Source organism: Dromiciops gliroides, chromosome 6, assembly GCF_019393635.1.
Source record: "Dromiciops gliroides isolate mDroGli1 chromosome 6, mDroGli1.pri, whole genome shotgun sequence".
In the NCBI taxonomy this organism is placed as follows: Eukaryota; Metazoa; Chordata; class Mammalia; order Microbiotheria; family Microbiotheriidae; genus Dromiciops; species Dromiciops gliroides.
The window spans coordinates 237,881,234-237,899,578 of NC_057866.1; the positions used below are offsets into that span (position 1 = coordinate 237,881,234).

Here is an 18,345-nt window from a genome sequence, read left to right on the forward strand (position 1 = left end):
AGTGAAGGTGAATGAGCAGTTAAGGATAACACAAGTTACTAAATTAATTGGAGGACTCCAGCCAAGTGGTGGGTTTGGTCAGAAAGATAATGAGTTCTTTGGATTTTATGAGTGTGATATGTCTGAGGCATCTAGTTTGAAATGTCCAGTAGTCAGTTGGCAGTGTGGGACTGGAGTTTGAGAGAGTGGGGCTATATATACACACATATACATACACATGGGGCTGCATATATACGTATCTGTGAATCATCTGCATAGACCTGACTGTTTAAACCCATGGAAGCTGAGAGGGAGTATAGAGAAGAAAAGGCTGAAGAGAGAACCTTGAGTTGTACCCACCTTTAGGGAATGTGGCGTGGATGATAAACCCTAGCAAAGGAGACACTTTTGGGGGCAGTTAGGTGGCGCAGTGGTAAAGCACTGGCCCTGGATTCAGGAGGACCTGAGTTCAAATCCTGCCTCAGACACTTGACACTTACTAGCTGTGTGACCCTGGGCAAGTCACTTAACCCTCATTGCCTGACAAAAAACAAAGCAAAACAAAACAAAGGAGACACTTTTCTCTCTCTCTCTCTCTCTCTCTCTCTCTCTCTCTCTCTCTCACTCACACACACACACACACACGTTCTATCATCTCCAGTGATTTCCTGTTGTTGCCAGGATTAAATATAAAATCCAATCCCTACATAACCTGGCCCCCTTCTTATTATACTTTATATTCCCCCAAATCCTCTGCAACCCAGTGACACTGGCCTCCTTGGTGTTTTTTGAATGAGACACTCCATCTCCCAACTCCAGTCTTAATCACTGACTGTCCCTCTGTCTCTTGACTTCCTCCAAGTCTCAAAGTCCCTCCTTCTACAGGAAGACTTTCTTGATTTTTTTCCCATCTCCTTTTTCTACTAGGGTCTTCCCTTTGTTGATTATTCTATCTATAGCTTTTTTACATAATGGTTTGCATGAAGAGGATTTTTTGTATCCCCAGTCTTTAGCACAACTTCTGTACAGTGTTTAATAAATGCTAGTTGCCTTCCTGACTGACCAGGAAAGATTAGGGTTATGAAAACCTAGAGTGGAGAGAGTGTCTAGGAAGAGAGGGTGTTCAACAGTAGAAGAAGGGTAAGGACTGAGAAAAAAATAGTTAAGACATCATTGGTACCTTTGGAGAGAATCATTTCACTTGAGTGATGAGGTTGGAAACTAGGGTGCAGACAGGGCAAAGTAACAGTGGAGAGGAATTAGAGGCATCTGAATTATAGCTTTTTTAAGGATCAGGGAGCCTTGGCCTTGTTTAAAGGCAGTAGGGAAAAAACCAATAAAGAATGAGACACACAAGATTAGAAAGGAGGAGATGATTTAAGGGAGGCAGACTTCTAGAGGACAGAAAGAGATGGGATCAAGGGTGTGTAGAAGGGTTTACCTTGGAATAAAGAAGGGCGGCCTCATTATCAGAGACTGAAAGAAAAGAGGAGAGAGTTCAAAGTGATTAGATCTCATTTAAGAGGCCCCCATAGTGTTTTAGCACTTGCTGCAATTCAAACAAAGCCATCTGCTACTAAGAGCATTTAAAGATTTGCTACATTGCTTGGCATTTCAAAGAATCTTTGAACAAAGTTCACTTTGGTGGTATTTTTCAAGGAATCTTAACATCTACCCAGAAGGACATCTTGTTGGAAAGAAAAGGCTTTTTTGTTTTTTGTTGTTTTTTTAGTGAGGCAATTGGGGTTAAGTGACTTGCCCAGGGTCACACAGCTAGTAAGTGTTAAGTGTCTGAGGCCGGATTTGAACTCAGGTACTCCTGACTCCAGGGCCCGTGGCTCTATCCACTGTACCATCTAGCTGCCCCGAAAAGGCTTTTTTAAAGACATGTTTTGGTTTACTCAAATATCCCATCTTTCCCCCCTTTGAAAAAAAAACATCGAACACACACATTGTAGGTTCTTTATTCTCTTGACTACTCAATAAGTTGTGTGCTGACAACTATGAAAGTGATCATAGCTTACACACTACATTGGTTACTTAGGATAAATTGGTAGAGAAATTGTATTAATTTCATATGTAACAATTGGAATGACGCCACCTGCTGGAGAGTTACTGTAGGAAAGCTCTGCCATGAGGAGAAGGTGACTGAGGGCAAGCCATGCGGTCAGGTCCTTGGTGTCAGGAAGTGACATGTGCTCGTGGGTACTGTCTATCAAAGCTACCAGCCAGTTAGTTTGGAGCTGTGTCTGTGGGATGTTCCAAGTTTCACAGGAGGCTTCTGGGAGGAAGGAGGAAGCATTGGGTCCTTTTTGGTTTCTGACCTTGCCATGGCGGGTCAGGTGCTGGGGTCTCTCATAAATAGTTAGATTTTTTTCCTTTCTCTCTGATCATTAGATCCTAATGCTCCTTAATAAATACTTAAATACTGTTGCTAAAGCATATAATTTATTGGCGACCACTCATTAGATATTTTAGACAGACTAGCTAGGATTTTAGCCCCTTACAATACTGTCCTTCAATATTTCTTTTAATTGCAAAGGTGGGAAAAGGTGAGAATGGTGAAAAATAAAGTGGGAAAACATAGGTAAGGCAGAAGAAATATGAGAAGACAAAGACCTGTGGATAATATAGAAACCTCATGAACTTTTGGGGAAGGGGAGATTGGTAGGCCCTCATATGGTGAGTATCAGCTAAACACAAATGAAATAGATTATATTTTGACTGACAGGGAAAGACTTGTTGATGGTGTGGTATTATTACTAAATCAGCTGCAATTTTCAGGGCTAAAATCAGAATTAGTTAAAAAAAAAAAACCAATAACAATGAGAAAAGGATATGGCATAAACTGAAATAACTTAACCCTGAGTTAAACAAGTAATTGAGAATCAAAAATGGACAGTAGAATCGATACTAATTTTATTGACATTTAACCAGTAACAAATTAATTGCCATAGCTAGGAGATCAAAAGAACCTAGAGAGAGCTTTATTTAGCAAACATCTGACTTCTTTGCCACTCCAAGATGTTTGCCAAAGACAAAAGCAGGGCAGAATATAAATTTGTTCAATCTTATGATGCATCATTATGAGTAGTATTGTTTCAAAGCAGATAAAAACAAGGAAGGATAAAACCAGTTTAAAGGAAGTTTGGCAGGTATCCAACTAAACAAAGTCACCCCAAGGGCATTTAAGGATGAAAATGGAAACAGGACAACAACCGGAAGAAAAATGAGGAAAAAATTATAACAAACTTTTCTCCTTTAAGGACAGTGGAACTCTAATGTCACATTGGTTGAAATGGCACTAAAGAGAACAAAGACAAGAAGAACAACTATATTAGACTACGTGTGTATAGAGAAGATCTGTGTTGGAGGTGACACAATGGTGAACATGTTGAGGGACTGGTATATACAAGGTTTCTCAGAAAGGAGGGGAAGATACCAAAGGTATATTGGACCTTATTAATACTGAAAAAGGCTACTGAAAGAATATCAACAACTACTAACCTTTATAGCTTCTCATCTAAACAGAATCCTTGAGAGTCATCTATATGAATTGAGGGAATCCTTGATGAGGGTATTAATAAGGAACCAGCAAATTTTGGCAAGTGATATTCAACAGTGTAGTGTATCTTTACCATTTTATAACTAACTACAAGATGTAGAGATAAGATTGATTTTTTTTAAAAAATCATTTCATTTGGTAGAACTAAAAACTGCTTTACAAGTTCTTTCAAGGTCTTTTGTTCAGCAGAGTCATTTATAATTCCTTGAAAGGTTGGAATAGAACCTGGGTGTGCCTGTAATCCCTGCTACTAGCGAGATTGAGACTGGTGGGTCCCTATTAGGTTGTCTGTACTTAGGTGCCAAATAGTGAGACTTCAGAAGCAGAGGCCTACCAGGCTGCCTGAAGGGGAGCATATAAGCCCAGGTGTGAAACGGATCCCATTAGGCCTATGAGTGGGCTGCCCTTGTAGCTTGGGCTGCCCAGGAGAGAAGAAGGAAGGAAGAAGGGGGAATGGCTGATCCTAAGCAGCAGGCAAGGCCTAAAACAGGGCGATGAATATTTGTCAGAGATTTTGGCCATTGTGGTGGAGGAGAATCCAGCACAGATACCACAGTTTAAAACAGATTTTCATGCATAGTGAGGTCCTCCAGATGCTCCTTTTCTTGCAGATGACATCATGCTGATTGCATCAAGCCCTGAAACATTGCAGTCTCCTGTAAGATCTGAAATCACTCAAAAGAATTTAGCCTGATCCTTCACGTAGAAGTAACCAGGTGATTCAGACTGTCTGTTGCCTGTATTACAACATCGATATGAATGGACATTCTACAAAACTTGTCCAACATTCAGTCTTGAGTCAGACAGCACAAATGGACAAGTTGGGCCCAGAGTTGAACAGGAAGAGAATGAGCTGAGATGCAAAGCTTCCCATAAGAGCAGAGGACCATCGTTTCAATAACATTCCATTGTTGTTACTATGTGATAGTCTCCAAAGAATTAAAAGGATATATAACTCAGAGGACAATGGAGAGTCACGGGGTGAATGTGCACAGACTGCTACATAAAAGTAATGAGGAATTCTAAAGAAGAATAAGAATTTAAAACATTTTTAAAACATCAGATAAGTGTGTAATTAGAAGAAAAGATGGGCCACTCAGATTTTGAGAGTGAGGGCTGCAGGTAGATGACCAGCGTGCCTGACAAGCATCCTTGCAGTATCAGAAGAAAATGAAGATTTGCAGCGCATTGATGGATGTGGACAAACGTTGAGCAGCAAATGAATGGCAGGCACAAAAGGTTTGTGTGTGCTCCATTGGGGGAGAAATCCTGAATGCATTGAGATTATATAGACCAATGTGAATTGAATACAGAGAAAAGTTTGAGGGCCAGTATGAAGTAATAAGAATAAAAACTGAAGAATCAAGATACTTTATGCTAACTTCTACTATATTTAAAAATCCAGCAAGAAAATCTGAAAAATACACAGCAGTAAATATATATGTGAACAGAACATGTTGATTTGCTTAAATTAATATATGTGTTTTAAAAAATGAATTTTGAATAATGGAATTTGTGGTTTTATTTTGTTTGTATATTTGGAGGTTTTTATAGTTAAAAAATTGAGCATTGTTTTAAAAATATTAGTGACTTAATGACATAAAGCATCTTGGTATACAGACCTCTTTCATATTTTATTCCTCTACCATGTCAACCTTTGCATTTAAGTCACTGAGTAACGAGGTATATTTTCAGTTAATTTGCAAGAACTTGCCACTTTATTTCACTATTTCTCCTATATGCACTGCAAAGAGTATTAGTGATAAGTTGAAATTATCTTCATTCTTATTGGGTTATGGTTTTGCCTTTTTTATTGTTTTATGTTCATCAGTTAGCTCTCTGAGGCATAGTTCCACATGTCCTATGAAATTATTTTTCTTATCTTTGAAAATCAGCTGTCTTATTTGTTACTAAAATGTGATTATAAGTAAAACTAATTTACAATAGGCTTGTGTCACAAAATTATGTGAGTTAAATGTGAAACCTTTTATGGTCAGCTTATTGATCTGATTAGTAGGGGTTCTACTTTTAGTCCCTGTTAATCTTGACAAGATTTGTAGAGCTTTGGCTAAAAGAAGTCTTAAAATTTTAAAGCACTAATGATTTCACTTGCAAGGCAAGTCTTTCTAGTTTATTATGTTCAGTCTAGCTGGTACATTAAATTTAATAACCTATTTTTTGGTAAATATTTAAATCATAATAAAATTCAAATTTGTAAACTACTTTTATAGAATAAGGTTAATAGTTTTCATCTGTATATAGTGAAAATACTACTCGGTTTTAGTTTATGGTAGAGTGAGTAGTTTGACTTAAACTAAGTGCTAGTTACACTGTTGCATTTCTTCTATTCATTATCGTGTGACAGGAAGAAGTAACACCTACTTTTTTTGTTTTATAGACAACTGGATAAGAGAAGTTAACTTATGGTGCTCTAACCTAGATGTCCTCTTTTATTATGGTAAGTATATTTTTATATTGCTCCTAACACCCAGAATGTAAATCTTGAAGTCACCTTTCCTCTCCTCTATTTCTGCTGCAACTTAGTATAGGACCTTGGTGTCCTTTGGTTGGAGTGTTGCGGTAGTCATCTCTCATTACAGTCCGACTCAAAGCTCTTCAGCATTTCTCTTTTGCCTGTACCACAATATAGAAACTTGCTCATTGCATTTGAAGCTCCCTGCATTCTGGCTCAGACTTGACTGCAGTTTGATCACTGCTCCTTTTCATGCACTCTTATGTTCCTGCCAAACTGGATCAATAACTATTCCCTAACTTAATCCTGCACTTGCCTTTGGAGCTTTCAGCTGCCTGGCCCCATGTTCCAGATGTGCTGCTTCTACATTCCTGTAAAAATCTTTTTCATTTTTCAAGGCAGTGTTTCAATGTAATTGGTACAAAAAATTCACTTAAATCCCAGCTCAAAGAGATTGTGTCTCTGCCTCCATTTCTACAGGCAGTATTTGTACATGGCCTGAAAAGAACCCAGACCTGCCTGATTCGAGGTCAGCCCTTAATTATGCAATGCTGTCTCTCACTAAGCGTTGTATAAAATACTTGATAAATGCTTGTTAGAAGGCATAGGATCTTTTTATAGTCTACCATAACACTATCTGTTGCCTGGACTATTATAAACTTTCCAGTTGGTCTCATGACTCCCATGCTTTCCCCTCTCAAATGCATCCTTCCTTTTTGCTGTTTAGTCATTTTTCAATTATGTCTGAATCTTAGTGACCCCTTTGGGGGATTTTCTTTCCAAAGACACTGGATTGGTTTGCCATTTCCTTCTCTAGCTCATTTTACAGATGAAGAAACTAAAGCAAACAGGGTTAAGTGACTTGCCCTGGATCACACAGCTACTTACTAAGTGTCTAAGGCCACATTTGAATTCAGGTGACTCCAGACCCAAAACTCTGTCTCAGAAATCTTCAGCCTATGGGCGGCCTCTTTCTATGAAGAATTGACTGTACGCCTCTCAGTTGTTAGTGGTCTCCCTCTTCAAATTCCTTCCCCCCTTCCTCTGTAGTTCTCTTTCTCTGTCTCATTTGTACGCATTGTGTCCCCAAGTGGAACGAAACTTTACAAGGGCAAGGACAATTTCATTTTTGTCTTTATATCTCCAAAGCCTAACACAGTACTCTGTACAACCTGGTCATTTAATTGAAGTATAAGGAATAAATAATATTCATAATTTATATCCATTGCATACAACTTGAAAAGATAATTTTTCCAAACACATTTTTATCTCCAGGTTCTCAAGAAGATCGCAAACAGCTTAGATGTGATATTCATAATAAAGTTGTAGACTTCAATGTGATTGTGACTACGTAAGTACTGAAATTACTAGGAAAATTGAGAAGAGAAAAATATTTCTTAATAATATGTAATAGAAGCAGCTGCAGTGATTGTCATTTTGGTTTATTTGAGAATCTGAGGTCATTTTCAGTTGTGCTTTAGCAGTTGTAGGTAGGACTTTGTACCCTCCCTTTCAGGTCAGCAAAACTTGGTGTGAAAATATTGATTGTTTGGTTACGTGGACATTTATTCAATCAGCAAAAGGCAGTCTATTTCACTTTACTTATTGCACTACGATGATTGTTGTCTGCTCTCATAACTCATTCACTTATTTAGTACAGTAATTAGGTTTTTAAAAAGTTAATGTAAATAAAACATTGAAGTCAGTAGGAATTATTTAGCAATGATTTGGTTATCAAATATATAACTTGACTTTGTTCATTGATTTCACTAGTGAATATTATTCCTCCCACAGATTTTAATACTTTTTCATCTCATTCAAGTCCTGTCTGTGGTTTTCCATAACAACCCTTTCAAGATTTTACCTCACATGCTAGAGATGTTTCTCTTAATAATTTTAATAGAAAATACCTGGCACACTGGTGTAAAACTAGGCTTTTGGTAAATTGTTGGTTGAATGTTGATTATCTTCAGGTGCCAGTGTAGCATTTGAGTCATGCATCTTTTGTTAACTAAATATTGAATATTCGTTTATTTAATTTACCTATTTAGTGCAGTTTTATTGTATGACTTTTACTCCCTCACTTGATGTCCAGCTGTATACTTTCTCATGTTTGGTTAGAACTCACTCAACTCTTTAGATAGTTGCTAGTCAGTTTTATTCTCTTCTTGCCGAATTCTGTCAAAATAGTTGACATAATTCCTGTCAGTTTGTCCTAAAGATCAAACAAGAATTCATCTTCTAATCTGATCCTGTAACAGTGTGCTTCTGTCTTTTTTTTTTTTTGGTACCATATAATTTAAAAATTGTACATAAACACTATGTATGTGTGTGTATGTTTATTTCACAGAAACAAAATCTGATTTTATCACAAATACAGAACTGTCTTTACCCTGTCAGATAAAGCCTTTAAGTTGGCTAAGAAAAGTATCCATTTCAGACCAACTACTCATAGCTATGTAGTATATAATTTGAAGCATTATTGAACTAAATATGTGCCTAGAATTTTCTTTTGTACTTTTATTAGTAGTTTTTGTGTTTATTATAGTCACTTCTGAGGGGAATCCTCCTGGCTCTCTTTCCTAATTTGTTTGCAGATGAATCAGTGCTTCCTTTTGGGTGAAATGTTTTATGGAATTTACAGATCTCTGGATTGTCTTAACTTTTATAATACTGTCCTATAATTCTTATTTGCAATAGGTACAATTGTGCAATTAGCAGTTCAGATGACCGTGGTCTATTTCGACGGCTAAAACTTAACTATGCAATCTTTGATGAAGGCCACATGTTGAAGAATATGGCCTCTGTGCGCTACCAGCACCTCATGACGATTAACGTATGTAATTCCTTCTCTGTTCTCAACAAATTACAAATTTTTCTTTCTTTTTTTTTAGTGGGGCAATGAGGGTTAAGTGATTTTCCCAGGGTCACACAGCTAGTGAGTGTTAAGGCCAGATTTGAACTCAGGTCCTCCTGAATCTAGGGCTGGTGCTTTATTCACTGTGCCACCTAGCTGCCCCCTCCTCTACCCCCCCCCCCCAATTACATATTTTTAAAACATGAAAATCAAGTATAAACTGTTATGTAAGACATACCATAAGAAAATCAAGTATAAAACCTCTTCCCTCAGTACATGAACTGGTTTGCTCAATGAAACAGCCAAAAATATCAGAATATAATACCCTATGCTAACAAACAATATGTTAATAATATAGAAAAGAGAGAAAGTTTGTCCAGAGAGGCAGGACACTGGCCTGCAGAGGGAGAGCCTCTGCAGAGAATACATGTTACAAATGGCATGTATAATAACAGAAGGGAAAAAAGAAAAAGAACAAAATGAAACTGTTCATTAAAAGTCTTTGAGATCTTGTCTTCAAGTGGTCATCAGGAAAGACTGGACTCTGGTCTGGACTCTGGTTGTCTCTGGACTCACCCACTTCTTGAGCTGTTGAACTGCTGGATTTTTACTAATCCTTAGCATAGCATTGTCAGTGATCAAATTAAACAGTGAGAGTTCTTCAAAATATAACTCATACTCAAACACTCTCTCTCTCTCTCATATATATATATATACACACACACATTTATATCATATTACGTTCCCCTCCTTTATATGATACAGGGTTAAGGTAGTTATGCAGTCTGTAACACTTCTTACCACCATGTGTCTGGATCAAAGCCAAATTTAGTAATGTGTCTGTGACACCTGAAAATGTTATGGAAAGGTTACCATACCACATCTCATGGTTCTGAGACATCCAGCAATTGTGCTAGGCCACAGGTGGATGGATTCTGACCATGCCATCAGACAGGGTGGAAGAAAAGGAAAACAAGTTAAACTAGATGCATGTGTTGGAGCTTCCATGACACCAGGCTATTTTAGGAGGGAGAAGGAAGAAACTGGACTATGTCCAGCAATTGTGGTCTACATAGTTGCCATCCTAAGAAAACCATGAACTTACGTGTACCTGTCTCTCCTCCTTTTGTACATATATTCTTTCCAGGGCCTGCATCAAGCTCATTGTAAGAGCAGTTAGTCTCTGAAATGATAAGTTTCCATAATTCATAAATCTCATATTAATTTCACCAAAGATAGTACGATGGTAAAAATGCATGTTACGCTGCATAACTGAGGATATATTTGTAATATATACAATAATTACAAATGATACCCAGAGTATAATGACATGTAAATGATAAATGAGTGTAAATAGCTGATATTAGACATTATTACATAATCTTCTTTGAGCAAGTAAACACGTCATCTTGTACATGAATTCTCTATCTAGTATGACAATAACAGATACTTAAAGTGATAATTTATCAAAAAGAAATAAAACTTCAATCAGCAAGACTCAATATTCAATGTTCATTGATAAATCAAGCAATAGGTTTCAATAACCCCTTTTTTAAAAAACATAATCCCATAAACAAACTCATCAAACCCATGGTTCTGTCAAAAAAAAGAATTGTGATAGCTTCTGAGGCCCAATGGCCCCACAGCATATACTTCAAATATCTTTGAAAAATCACTTAGTTTACAAAATTGAGTTAAAAAAAGCAAAAGAAACAAAAGTCCAAAACAAAACCAAAACCAAAAAGCAAAAGGTTTGCTAAGCACCCTTTTGTGCTCATGAGGAAACTTAAGTATGTGATGAAACAAAAAAGATGGTTTTAAGGAACAAGGGTTAAGTAGGGGGAAGGGAAAGGGGTGGGGGAGATAGGTCAAAAAACAAGGCCATGTGCCCCATGTTGGGCACCAAACTGTGAGGGCCAAATCTAATATATGGCAAGTTAATTGGGTGACTCGCTGAAATATTAGGGTCCAAAGCTCCCTCCCTCCCCTCTGAACTGCCCTTTTAGATATTTCTCCCAGGCCAATAAGAAAAGAGCCTTACAGCCTTCTTTTCCACAAAAAGATCAGATTTTATTACTTGGGAATTAATTAAACAACAAAGGTGAAATTAATAAAATCAAAGATAAGTCAGTAGGGAAAAAGAAATACAGATAAATTCTCTTAACTCTAAACTAAGTCTATGCTTCTCTAGATCATTTCCAATTAAGCTAATTCAAAGGAATGCAGGTTTTATTGTGTTCACTCACCAAAACCTGGAAAGTCTGCTAGCTTTCTCGCATCACCAGGAAGAACAGAGAGAAAGAGAGAGAGAGAGAGTTCTCAAAGCCACTCTTCACCTCCCCTCAACAAGCATTCAATCTCCCTCCCCCAAAAGGGGAAGCCCTTCAAAAACTGCCTATGGAGAGTTCTCCTTCTGACTTCAGTAGCATACATAATTTCAGAGTGGGCCAGGTGTGGCCCCTCCCAAATGAGTCAGCTAAAACTCTAATAATTTTTACCACAGGTGACAAGAGCGCCATACTTCCTTGGAAGAAAAGGGCAAAGGTGGAAATTTTAATCCATTTTTCGCATGGGCGTCTTAAACACAGAACAAGTTCAGACATGAAATGTTGATCTGAACAACTATACTCTGACTCCTTTTAGCAGAAAAAGAAATAGGCATCTTATGTAGAAAAACTGCTGGCCAGAGGGGCTGGAGTCTGGAGTTTTCAAATTGCCTGTAATATCAATTAGTTGTATGACCTTGGGTAACATCATTTGACTCCGTTTTCCTCAGTAAAGTGTGGGAAAGTTGGAACTACTTAATTTCTGACATACCTCCTAGAACAAACTACTAGCACATTTACTCATGAGGATTTTGGGGGGGCTATGTTTGTGCATATGTTTATGGTGTGTGTGTGTGTGTGTGTGTGTGTGTGTGTGTGTGGTTTTTAAAAATACCTAATTTCTATTTCTCTCTCTGTCATAGGCAAAGAATCGTCTACTACTTACAGGCACTCCTGTTCAGAATAATCTATTGGAGCTCATGTCTCTGTTGAATTTTGTCATGCCTCATATGTTCAGTAGTAGCACCAGTGAAATCAGACGAATGTTCTCTTCCAAAGCAGTAAGCAGAGAGCCCATAAAACATGCACACATCTAAATCCAGGACCAGTGTTCATTTCTTTTCTTTTAGTTTTCATTTGTTTGGAAATCTGAACCATTTAGAAGTGGTTCTTGGACTGTTAACTGTGATTCTTCTACCTAGTATGAACTGTAACTGGGAAAATTTTGGAAAATGAAAACCTCTAAACAGAGGAGCAGCACGTCTTTACCGATAATATGCAGAACCCAGACAATCATCATTACTTGTCCTTATTGCTGGGGGAAAATGCTGAGTTGGCATATATATTTTATTGCTTTGTGGTTCTTGAAATAGAATTACTGAAAAGTTCAAACTATAATGCTTAACCAGGTCCTCTTTAGGAAGCAGATTACCATCTAAAGATTCAGTCTTTTTTTTATTTACTTAAAAAATTATTGTATTTGTATATAATGTGTTTAACATAATTTAATGTCTTTAACATAATTAGTTTCCTTTGTAACCGAATATATTTTATTTTACATATTTAAAAACATTATCCTAAAAAGGAATCTTAAGCTTCACCAGACTGACAAGGGTCCCAAACACAGACATGCACACACAAAGGTTAAGAATTCCTTACTGTAGATGGATAAGTCCTCCTAATGTTCCTGTTTGTGGATGACATTGTGTAAAGATTCAGTCTTGCTTGGAATCAATTTGAGATATTTGGAGAGAGCAGGAAGGGCCCCCACCCCTTAGAATGTAGGGGTGGGAGAAGCCAAGAGGCTTGTATCCATAAGTGTGTTTGAATGTTTGTAAATAGGCCACCTGTATTGAGATTTTCTAAAAGCTTGATCATTTTTTTCTTCCATTAGAAGTCAGCTGAAGAACAAAGCATATATGAAAAGGAGAGAATAGCACACGCTAAGCAAATTATAAAGCCATTTATTCTGAGAAGAGTAAAAGAAGAGGTAACCCCTTCCTCTGTGTATCGGGGAGTGGTATGACATTTTGTTTTATTTAAACTAGGAAACCTTTCCTTAAACAAATTCTGTTTTATTTTCTTAGGTCCTTAAACAGCTACCTCCCAAAAAAGACTGTGTTGAGCTATGTGCAATGTCAGAAAAGCAGGAACAATTGTACTTTGCCCTTTGTAACAAAATGAAGAAATCTTTCAATGGCATAGGTATAACCTGATTTTGACAGTGTACTTTATATACTGGTTTATGGATGTATGTTGCTTTTATAGTTGCATGGTGGCTTTTTTCTGTTTGTTCTTTATCTCACTGAATTAAAAGGATTTTTAAAAATTTGAATATTTACTATTGTTTAAAATCATTATTAGATTTAAATTTCAGTATGCACTTTTTTGGCTTGCAGAGAAAAGCTCAGAAATGGGCAATGTGATGATGCAACTAAGAAAAATGGCCAATCACCCTTTATTACATCGTCAGTATTACACAGCTGAAAAACTCAAAATAATGTCACAGCTGATGCTAAAGGTAGGGATGAGCGCATGATTGTGTGATCCTCTTTACTCTCCAGCTCACAGCCTGAGCTACAAATACCAGATCTTCCAGTTGTTTACTCTGTGGCCCTGGGCAAGTCTGGCTTTTCAGTTTTCAGGTATTCCATGTCCCCATTTGCTTGGATTAGAGACATTCTAAAGCCCCTTCTAGCTTTCTCAGCCTACAATTCTATGAAAGTCAAATATGTTTCCAAACCAAATAGGCTAATAACGGACTGTTTTCCAAAGCAGAAATGCTCCTTGTTAATAGTCACTTGGAAAATGCTCAGCCTCACTAATAACTAAATGTAAACAACTGGGAGATGTACAACGTTATACCTTTTAAGTTGGAAAAAAATAAAAGCAAGGAAATTAAGTGCTTGGCAAGGTTATTAAGAAATATGTACTGGGGGCGGCTAGGTGGCGCAGTGGATAAAGCACCGGCCCTGGATTCAGGAGGACCTGAGTTCAAATCCGGCCTCAGACACTTGACACTTACTAGCTGTGTGACTCTGGGCAAGTCACTTAACACTTACTGCCCTGCAGAACAAAAAAAGAAATATGTACTTATTCATTACTGGTTAACTTGCCAGCTTTTTTAATCCTTTTAGGAAAGCAGTCTGATACGATGCAATAAATGCTAATGGAAAAAATCATACCCTTTGACCTAGTAAATTCATTGTTGGGAATATACTGTGAAAGGGTTATTGATATTAGAAAAGCTATGTTAAAAATATCATAGTAGTATTGTGTATGCAAATGTATATGTATATACACAGAGATACACAGTTAACAAAAACCTAGTTAAATCAATTGGGATACTTTAGTGTATTAGAATACTGTAATGGAATTAAACCCAACAAATTTGAGAAATACAAAGCAGTTCTGAAAGATCTTTATAGCTAAAGCTGAGAAACTGGGTATGCACTAATTACAATCACAGGCAAAAGAAAATGAAAGGACCAAATTCTGGTGGGGACATACTCAGATGATGATAGGATATTTTATGTATTCATATTACTTATTAGGAAGATACTTACTAGGGAGGTTTAATTGTTTTGTATTGATGTTCGGTGTTGAGTTGTTTCTCTACTTTTTTTTTTACTTTTTTTTTTTTTTTTTTTTTTTGCGGGGCATTGAGGGTTAAGTGACTTGCCCAGGGTCACACAGCTAGTAAGTGTCAAGTGTCTGAGGCTGGATTTGAACTCAGGTCCTCCTGAATCCAGGGCCTGTGCTTTATCCATTGTACCACCTAGCTGCCCACAGTGTTGAGTTGTTAATAAAACATTTTAATTCCTTTAGCGCTATATTGCTGCTATCCTGAATAAACAAGAAAGCTAGTGTTTGATTAATTATTAGCAACACAATAGATAGTTCATATGCAGATAATCAAGAATTTGAAGATAAATTTTAAATGTTTGCAAAGTTCTTACCTGAAAGGAAGAAGGAATGAGAATTTTTATTTTTCATTCCCAAACTTCTGTGATTTATGTTCACAAAAACTCTACTTTAACAAAAATTTGTGAATCAAACCCTATTTCTTCATTTATTTTCTCTAACTTAAATGCTCTTCTAAGCATAATGCTCTTCTAAGAATTTTACTAAGTGTTAACTTTGTGTTGAAATATTTTATGTGACAAATTTTAGGTATGACAGTATACGTAATTTCCACTATTTTCCTTCAAAATTTCTCTAGGTAACCTTTAACCTGTGCCCTAGAGTTTAGACCTAGTACTTACATAGAGCCCCATAAATATGTTACCCAAATGATCCTGGAAAGCATTCATCAAATGAAATCCTCTAATTTCATGGATATGAGAAGCATTCCCCACCCCCTATATATAGGTCAGTGAGGGGGAGGGGGGCGGAATTGGTCACATAATGTGATAAAATTACCTTCCTGAATGAATCAGTACCCTGAGGGAAAAAAAATTTCTCCACAAAATGGTCCCCAATATAATTTACTTTAAGGGAAAAAAAGCAGATAAGCTACTAAAGCTTTATTCTGCTGTCCTTCCCCTATCCCCCTGTAGTTTAGGTGACCCTGGGTTGCAAAACAACCCAAGCTCTAGTTTTCTTTTTACTTTACCACACAACCAACTCTAAAATTTTTTAAATAAATTTTTATTAATATCTATGGATTTTTGATGATCATGTAAATTCCCCCATGTCTCCCACTTCTTCCTCTTCCCAAGTCGTCATTCCTTAAACTAGAAAATTTCAAAAAGAAAAGAGCAAGAGAAAAAATTCAACAAAACCAATCATTACATTGGAAAAAAAAATCTGATTTGTTCAGTGTTCCAGACTTGTGTGGGCCCTTCATTTTTGCAAAGGAGTGTGGGAAGCATCTTTCCATCTTGTTCTTCATAATTGTGTAACCTTCGATTTTGATCATTTTTTTTTTGGTGGTTCTTTACATTTACGTTGTTTGAATGGATGGCTCTGCTTACTTCCCTTTGCATTAGTTCATTTAAGTCTTTTCCTTCTCACTATTTATTCATTATGTTTATGGGCACCTAAGAGAGGTACAAGGGATAGTGTGCTGGGCCTGGAGTCAAGAGGACCTGTGAATACACAGCTCACTTGTAAAATGAGGTTACAGCACCTGCCTTCCAGGATTTCTGTGAAAACCAAATGAGATAATTATTGTAAAACACTTTGCATAGTCCCTAAAACCTATTAGGTGCTATATAAATGTTTGTTCCCTTTCCTACAGAACGGTATTACTCCATTACAGTCATTTATCACAATTTGTTTATCCTTTCTCCAATTGATGAATACCTATTTTGTTTCAATTTTTTTGCTACTACAAAGTGCTACTGTAATTATTTTCTTATATATGGAGACTTTTTGCCAGCGACTTCCTCAGAATTGGCTTTATGGCCCTGTCCAAGTTGCTGGGTGTGAGGTGAAACCTTAAGGTTGTTTTCTCTTTTTATTAGTGATTTGAATTTTTACATGATTGTTAATAGTTTTCAATATTTTAGAGAATTGTTCCTATTTTTTGACAACTTGAAACCAACTTCTTTTTTTTTTTAATTTTGTTGAGGCATTTGGGGTTAAATGACTTGCCCATGGTCATATAAGTGTCTGAGGCTGGATTTGAACTCAGGTCCTCCTGAATCCAGGGCCAGTGCTCTATCCACTGTGCCACCTAGCTGCCCAACCAACTTCTAAGATACAGGAAAACATTTATTAGCAGAATTTAACCTGAAATAATTTATGTATTAGTTTAAATTAACTCCATTATCTAGCCTGCTTGTCCAAATAACCCTATTCCTTTTTTCATTACTAGCTAATAAGTATGGCCTTTTAGTTCCTGTCTTCTGGGTAGATTTATTTACTCCTGTTAAATATTCTTTTCTTTAATTATTCATATCACACACATACCTCTTAAATGTAAATTGCTTTTACAAAGTTAGCATTCTCCTTCAATTTTGTGCTGTTTTAAAAGATTCTATATTAATAAATATTCTCATTTCTGTCCACTTTTAGTGATAATGTCACTAAAGATTATTGTCTCAGTTTTATGCAGAAAAATTCTTGCCCGAGTAGCTTCATTGAATTCATCTTTTTTAATTTGTTTCTGCCTACCTAAAGGCATTTTTATTTCTTTTTACACCTCTGCCTGTGAAGGAGCAAATGCAAATAAATAAGACTTTTTTGTATCGTCTCTTAACTTTTATAAATGTAAATTAAGTGGTAAGTGAAAATGAATGGTGATTTTAAGGTTACTCTTCTTCCAAAGGAAGTTGACCATTGAGAAAAACTAGCTAAGTATTTTTGTTTTTGAGGAGTTTTCACAAGTTTAAAATATTTTTCATTTTATTTAGTTGTTTTTTTTTTGTTTCTACTTAGAAAATCACTTAGGTATATCCAAGTTCCACGGTGTAAATATAATGGCTATTTGATGATTGTAGCCTTCTTAACTTTTACTGTCCTTAGGCTTCTGTCATAGCAGCCACCCCTTGGCATGTATTCTATATATAGCTTGTATCTGCATACTTAAATTATGTGTTGTCCTCTTCCCAATTAGTATGTGAGATTCTTTTGGACAGTGTTTTTGCTTTTCTTTGTATGAGGAATGTGGTATTCATGTATATGTCTGTATGAATTATCTAAATGAGACTTACAGAGGCATTAACAGATATCTCCAAAATCATACACCCATCTCAGAGAAACTGCAATTCCTGCCTTGAGGGGAGTAGAAGGGCCAAAACATTGTTTGCTCTCCCCTACATTTTCTGTGAGTGTCACTGGCCTTGAATTAAATTTCTCTTTCCCCCGCCAAAAAAAAGGTCATTGGCTTATATCAGTGTGCAGAATCGCTTCTGACAGTTGTGCTTTGAAGGAAAGACTACAGGCCTAAACCAAGAGCCTGAAACAGTTGCATTAGGATGTTATATAATTGAATCAGTATCTGCTAATACACCAGTATTAGGCTTAATTATGTGATTAATGTAATCTAATTAATTTAGAACTGGCGTATTGAGTTCAACTCCTCAATTTACCAGATACCAAAACTGTTTTGGCTCAAGATTGTGATTTGCCTAAGGTCACATGGCTAGTTAACATCAGAGGCAGGATTTGAACCCCTGTCTTCTTGACTCTGTAGGCTACAGCAATAATTGAGATTAGTTTCATATTACCATATTGTAAAGTACGCTTTGAAATAATGTTTTTTTTCTTTTGAGGAACCTACACATTGTGAAGCTAATCCTGACCTGATTTTTGAAGATATGGAAGTCATGACAGACTTTGAACTACATTTACTTTGTAAACAGTATGCACATATCAATGACTTTATGTTAGACATGGATCTCATTTTGGACTCTGGAAAATTCAAGAAACTAGAATGCATTTTGTCTGAATTAAAAGAAAAGGTATTATGCAAAAACTA

General features: G+C 36.6%; 1 protein-coding gene across 2 annotated transcripts in view; it reads left to right on the forward strand.

Annotated features, from left to right (window-relative positions):
* The window catches only part of SMARCAD1 (SWI/SNF-related, matrix-associated actin-dependent regulator of chromatin, subfamily a, containing DEAD/H box 1), a 100,458-nt gene that overhangs the window by 70,597 nt on the left and 11,516 nt on the right, over nucleotides 1–18,345 (forward strand). For both annotated transcript variants that reach the window (XM_043970072.1, XM_043970073.1), the window contains exons 13-20: nucleotides 5,943–6,002; nucleotides 7,293–7,368; nucleotides 8,718–8,853; nucleotides 11,843–11,980; nucleotides 12,814–12,909; nucleotides 13,007–13,124; nucleotides 13,319–13,440; nucleotides 18,140–18,328. In XM_043970072.1, coding sequence (XP_043826007.1) covers nucleotides 5,943–6,002; nucleotides 7,293–7,368; nucleotides 8,718–8,853; nucleotides 11,843–11,980; nucleotides 12,814–12,909; nucleotides 13,007–13,124; nucleotides 13,319–13,440; nucleotides 18,140–18,328 — 935 coding nt within the window. The remainder of the gene's footprint in view (nucleotides 1–5,942; nucleotides 6,003–7,292; nucleotides 7,369–8,717; nucleotides 8,854–11,842; nucleotides 11,981–12,813; nucleotides 12,910–13,006; nucleotides 13,125–13,318; nucleotides 13,441–18,139; nucleotides 18,329–18,345) is intronic.